At 43.4% G+C, this 6,439-nt stretch overlaps 1 protein-coding gene across 2 annotated transcripts; it reads right to left on the reverse strand.

Annotated features, from left to right (window-relative positions):
• Positions 1–354: 354 nt before the first annotated feature.
• LOC119887460 (pleckstrin homology-like domain family A member 1) lies at positions 355–5,555 on the reverse strand. Of its 2 annotated transcripts, none has more exons than XR_005441718.1 (2): positions 4,722–5,555; positions 355–3,470 (listed from the first exon to the last, which is right to left on the reverse strand). XR_005441718.1 is itself a non-coding variant. In XM_038698265.1 (2 exons), exon 1 carries the CDS (start codon positions 5,379–5,381, stop codon positions 4,914–4,916), a length of 468 nt encoding a protein of 155 aa, XP_038554193.1. In that variant the 5' UTR covers positions 5,382–5,554; the 3' UTR covers positions 355–3,470; positions 4,875–4,913. The 2 variants fall into 2 exon arrangements, 1 of the variants encoding a protein (XP_038554193.1); XM_038698265.1 differs by having other exon boundaries at positions 4,875–5,554.
• Between the last annotated feature and the right edge of the window lie 884 nt (positions 5,556–6,439).

Here is a 6,439-nt window from a genome sequence, read left to right on the forward strand (position 1 = left end):
GCAACGAACCCTTCATGCGTCAGAAAGGATGCCGTCATGTGCACCGCGGGTTTAATTGAATTAGCTTGGCTTTGGACAGGAAAGTTGTCGGAGCCACGCGTGCATTTGACAGTACGTGCTGGCAGAATATCTGAGCGGCAACAACTGGCAGTGAAACCCAATTCTGCACACGGTTTCTACTTTTAGACCAGGAAACGGGGTGAAGGGTTCAGCAGTTGTAAAGCATGAAAGCATGGAGACCGACAGAGCAGCAGCTAGTTAAACAGGTCATTTAAATTACCCTGCTGAACCATAGGGTGTTGACGTTCATCTGCTGCTGTGCAGAAAGAAAGAAACCACATGAGACATGTGCTGTTTTGTTTTCTTTAATGGAATGTATCTTTTCAAAGTATGAAAATAGATCTCACGTTGAAATAAGAAATTGGACAGTGGCTACAAAGGGCACAGCTATAACTGTGTATAATGATGGCAACAGGAAGGCATGTCAGAGAAGCATCACACCCGTCGCATTAGATAAAGGGCACAGCTATTACCCTGTGTGGGAGATGACAACAACAAGGAGGCATGTGTTGGTTCAGCGGTGAAACACTGGCAAGAGGGGGGTGCAGAGGGAAACACTTCCAGCAAACAGGAAACAGCATGGGCCATAGTGAAATAAAATGTTTTGTGACGGCAAGACATCCCTCTATCATGAAAAAAAGCTATTTCAGAGACCGTTAGTTGACACATTAACACGTGATGTTTCCCTGTGTATCGCCATCTTTAGAACTTTCAAAACAATCACACTGTTCAGTCTGTTCTTTTTGTCATGAAAAACATTGCATGCCTTGCAGTATTAAAACTGCAGACTAGAGATATAGTTTTATGAACATTTCTCTGGGGGGCAGACCTGCTATAGAGACAGAAATAATATGATTGGCTGTGGTAAAGTGGGTGGAGACAAATGTGTCATTTTTTTCTAACAACTCCTGCCATTTTTTTGTCAAGCCCAAGGGGGAACGTCCGGGTCCGAAAAGTGTAGCCAATGCGGAAGTCCTAAAACCTGCATTCTCTCTAACAGCCAGCAGGGGGTCACTCCACTGGTTGCAAAAAGAAGTCTGGTTCCATTAGAAATAATGGTAAAATGCCCCTACTTCCCACTTGTTTTATTACCTTAATAAACATTTTCATAATGAGTTTATAGTTTAGTCGCTGTTATCAAGTCATCTTCAATAAAGTATGATGTTCATTTAGTAAATATGCTCCCATTTAGAGAGAAAATAGACTATAAAGTAGGGGATGCTTTGGACGGGACTACCTTTTGATTGACAAGTAGCTACCATGGCGACCTGTAAATCAGGCTAAAGTGACTCGTATCCGCTGCACTATTTACATTTAACCAGCGCCATTGAAAAAGCTTATTAAGAGTCGGCGGTTTATTTTCTCTGGTGAGCAGGCCTACATTTTTAGCCTGTTTTTCAATAGCCAAAATTTGCATCAAATCACAGACAACGTGAATTACAGATGCACCTTGCTAACCAAGGTGGCTAGCTCAGAATTGTCCATATATGGTTATGTCCGATGCCGCTGGTTGCAAAAAATTAATATGGTGACGGCCATAATGCCAAAATCTAGGCTTCAAAACGTCAGTCCACAAACCGATAAGTGACGTCACGATGACTACGTCCACTTTAATACAGTCAATGGTCAAGTCATGTCCCATACGCTGTCTCTGATTGGCTAACCCCTTTCCCCTAACCAACTTAACCAACGAAGGCAACAAGTACTTGCCAATCAGAGGCAGAGTTGGCAGAAAGCTGGTGGGAAAAAGAGTTTCTAAGAGTCTGTTTTAGCTTAATTTAGCTAGTTGGTAAGCTTGCATTGCCAAGGACATTTCAAAAACATTTGTGATACTGGAAAGTCAGCAGCTAGCTAACTAGCTTCAAACGGGTTTATTTTGTATACAAAATCTGTCACAATTTTGTAGCCAAGGACAACGAGCAACGATTGGAGAAGATAATCTTACACATGACAGCTTTCAAACCTTGAGAGCAATAACAGGACCTTGTAGCAGCACTACGTTGACATGTGATTTTAGCTGAGTGGCCCAGTTAACTGTAGGTCATGTGACACACGTTGGACCAGGAAGTCTTTCTCCAGTACACCACAAAATGTCTTTAAAACAAGTACATTTTATAGGGAACATGCTGGTACTGGTCAGTCATAATAGATCTTTTGTTACTGACAAGCTAGCTAGCTTGCTAACTGACAGTACGGAAGCTAGTTGGCACAATCTCTAACAGGGCAATAAGTTTACACAGTTTATTCAATAGACCTAATTAAACCATTGACTCCTGTCATAGTTGTCTACAAACGTGCCTCTTTTGTGGAGCAGGTGGAGGGCCAAATAAAAGTAGATGGATGGTTTGACAGCTGACAAGCTACAATAGCTTCTCCTGTTATGACCAAGACGTTTGAACACAGAGGAAGCCTCTGAATTTCCACAGATTTGAAAATGTCAAATGTACTTTTCCTCCTTGTTTTTGGTTATCAAATTGAAGAAGCATTTGTTTCCTTTTTAGTCTCAGACAGAACTTACCAAGCCAGAACAGTGGTAATTTGTCCCCACCCACTAAGATTGAATGCAACCAATTAAATTGTGTTTAGAGCAGTTCAGCTCCTGAGAATTATCAATTTCACAGAACCTCCACTGTGCATGTTACTGACTTATTAAATGAATAAGCTTGTCTCTGTAACCACTGAAAACAAACTGCGTGGAAAGCTAGTATCTTACTCAGATTTAAGACTCAGAAGAAAACAAAGGATAGCTTTTGTATCGATAAAAGCAGTCAAATAAAATGATGGAAATGATTCTTGTATACAATGAAAATACGAAGATGTACTGTAGCTAATAATAAAAGCTATCAAACAAATTAGATATAGGTCATGCAGGTATCTCATCATATATCTATAGTATTTTAGTATAGTATATTCTGAGTTGTAACACTGCACTAGAGAGAGAAATGATTCTTTGGTTCAGTTGAAAAACGAAAACATGGACAATGACACATTTTACCAATAAAGAACTGATTTGACTAATCTACAGCAACCATCCTAAGATAACTATGTAAGCATATTCCCAAAGGACTTTGTGTGTAACGTGGGCTATGAACCTCCAAGCGAGTATTTCTGGTTCCTCTCTAGCAACAACCACACTGAACATTCATCAACATCATAACATTTTTCATAGAAAATATATATACACATATAATAAATAAGGGATAAACCCATCGCACGGTAGAATACACCTGTTTTCTCACATGCTTTTTGTTGATCAGTCTTTTGTGAAATAAGTCTCTGTATTGAAAAGGGGACAGGGGCCACTGGTGTGTGGAAACCACTACATGGATGAGGGGTTCTCCTGGAGAGTGGAGCTTGGCGCTGAAGTGGCAGGGGGAGATAATAATCCTCCAGCTGAGTGTCCAATTAACCTGCGGATGCAATCAGTTAGACAGACTGCTGACTGATGGTGCGTGACACAGGAGGCAAAAGAAATCTAAACTCACTTGAAACACAGACTCAATATAATAGGACCTCAGGCAGCTCATTTCATTTCAACAGTCTAGATCAAACCATTGACGCCAACTCAACTGACATAATGGGGAAAACTTTCTCCCCCTCACTTTATCTGTAAGCTTTAACTGAGGTTACTTTTATCTTTTCAATTAAATAAATAAGCATGTATGAGAGAGCGGGAATTACTGTTCAGCAGGGCTGTAGCTACGATATTAGGAATACTGAGGTCATGAGTTAAATGCCCCACCCCCATAATCTTTAGTGCTGAGGGGGTCAATGTACCATGACCCCCTCCCTCCCTTTCCAGGACCAGTGTTTCCACCATGTTTGGTGACTTATGTCTATTATTCATGACAATGACCCAATAACATATTGTTTCCGTATATTTAGTCCACTGATGCTTTGCTGGATTGAAACCTCAGTTGTGACAACAGATCACCATGTGCCACCAAGAGCCATGTGCATGGAAATGGGTTGTCCAAACGGCCAAAAATCAGCTTATTTCACTGATTAACACAAATTTGAGTGAGATGGGCTGCTTGGGTGTGCAGCTGGACTGTAAATCTGTATACACATGGTGATGCACATATTGCAGAGACTGTGCTGAGAGGCTGAGACACTACAGGTCGAGGTGTCAGAGTAATTTTTTAAGTTATTGTGTGTGCATAAACTGAAACCGGGGGGGGGGGGGGGGGGATTGACGTGACCGCCTTTGACTTTTGCGCGCAATCTGTGCGTCTTTACGCTTAATTTAAAGATTCTCTGAGGCATATTATACACGTTTTTAAGGGTTAAATGTAAACACTGTAGACTTCTTCCAACATTGATTCAGTTATGTAAATGTAATTTTAAATGGATTATGTTTACATCTTTCCAGTATTGACGTAAATCGGCCTAAAACGCGACATAATTTAAATCTACTCTCCGCGCGTAAAGCCGTTTTGGATAAGGACAATCCCTACGTGTACGAAAATGTATCAAACCTGCCTGGGAATGTTTATCCAGCACAATTCCCTGCGGAGGATTTCACCTCCATGAGAGAGACATTTAGGCAGGCCTACAGCAGGGGCTCCCAAACTTTTCTTTATGCCAAAATAAATCCACATTTAGTACGATTTTGTCCCCCTCTGGAAGATTATTCGCTCAGGGTTTGATCTGACTATTACCTATGATGAAACCAGACGTCCTCGTTCGTGGCACACATATCCAGGGAATAAAACAAAACCGAAAAACGGGTCCTTAATTTGCAAGGGGATCCCCAGGTGGTCCCCGGACCTGGGGAGCCCCCCTCAATCTCGCGTTCTCTTTAGCTGTCTTACCGCTAATGGCGCAACAATGTCCGCGGGACACGCCGCAGGTCACGCAACATTAGGCGAGCTGCGGACGGTCTTCTGGCCGGGCATCTGCACGACCAGCAGCTGCTGCTTCTGCCGGGTGGACTTGACGGCCAGGATCGCCTGCCGGTTCTTGTACTGGACCATCTGCAAGGTGATCTCCGCGTTCCAGCCCTCGTCCTGCGGGCACCTGAAGTCGATCTCCTTCCCCTCGGTCATCACCACCGTGAAGTACACGTACTTGCCCTTCCGCTCCACGCAGTCCACCGTCTTCATGTTGGCGAAGTGCAGCTCCTTGACTTTGCCCGCGTCCCCGCCGCCGTGGTGCGGCTGGTGGTGCTGCGGCTGGTCGTGCTGCTTGGGAGGCAGCAGCAGCACGCCGTCCTCGGTCAGGACGCAGTGCTTCTTCTTCCAGAGCTGCAGCAGCCCGTCGCTCCGCTTCTCCAGCAGACCCTCCTTGAACACCTTCCTCCCGTTTTCCAGCATCTTCATCTGAACGCTTCAGGCTTCCACCTCCCCGGCTGCTCGGCTGCACGGACGGACTGACAGATGGACTGCTGTCTCTCCCGGAGCAGGTGAAGGCATGAGACGCTGCTGTGACTGCGGCGGTGAGAGTAGTGCTGGTTGTAGCGAGGAGGCTGCCTGCCTGTCTGCTTGTCTGGCAGCTGGTCACAGTGTGTGTGAGTTGTTTGGGGGCAGGAGGGGTGTTCCGGAGAGGTGCACCGCCCCCCTCAGCGGCACCCAGCTTTCTGAGACACAGTAACAACCATGAATTTAAAAATTTGACAGCTACTTAATTATTTTGAAATTTGGATTTAGCATTTATTAAGAGCACGTTCCAAATTCTGCAAGTACTTTATTACTATAATTCAAATAAGTGATTTGCAAAGTATTCCTAGTTTGCACCTTGGTTGTTTCTAAACGTTAGTGTATGTGGAGTAATCCAGTCGTTTGATAATTCATGTTTTCCTTAAGTATAATTTTGAGTGCAGGTCGTTAATGGTATTTTACATTTTTTAAATTAACGATCTGAATGCTTCTTCCGCCCCTAGTAGCGTGGCATCAGTTCCCGCTACATTATCTAGTGTTTTATTATGATCACCTGCATGTGTATGAACAGCCTTGTCTGTACTATGGTTGAGGCGTTTTAACTTTTACCAGGCAAACCGATCAAGTCTCTCCTCAGGCGATCTTAACAGCTACCATCTGAGCTGTAGTGCGTTTGAAGTCATTCCACTTTTAATTAGTATCAGTTACTGCCCTCTCTAGGGTAAAGTCTATATAACTGTTCTCTCGGGGTTAAGATGGTATTCGATGTGGTCATTTATTATCAATTAGTTATTACAAACCATATTCCCTGTGGGAGGTCAAGTTTATTGTACAATCTCACAGCAATGGCGCCCTCTACTGGCGTCTTGTTGGCCAAATAAAATGGTCTGAACTACCGGTCCATGGATCAGCAGCTTGTATTGTTTAATTTGTATAAATAAATGATGGAGGAATACACGCGTTTAGTTGTAATAAGAAAATTAATTTGTGTGATGCAAAAA

The sequence above is a fragment of the Micropterus salmoides genome, unplaced genomic scaffold (genome assembly GCF_014851395.1).
Source record: "Micropterus salmoides isolate LMB-PRFRI ecotype aquatic unplaced genomic scaffold, ASM1485139v1 Ms_hic_scaffold_4184, whole genome shotgun sequence".
Classification (NCBI taxonomy): domain Eukaryota; kingdom Metazoa; phylum Chordata; class Actinopteri; order Centrarchiformes; family Centrarchidae; genus Micropterus; species Micropterus salmoides.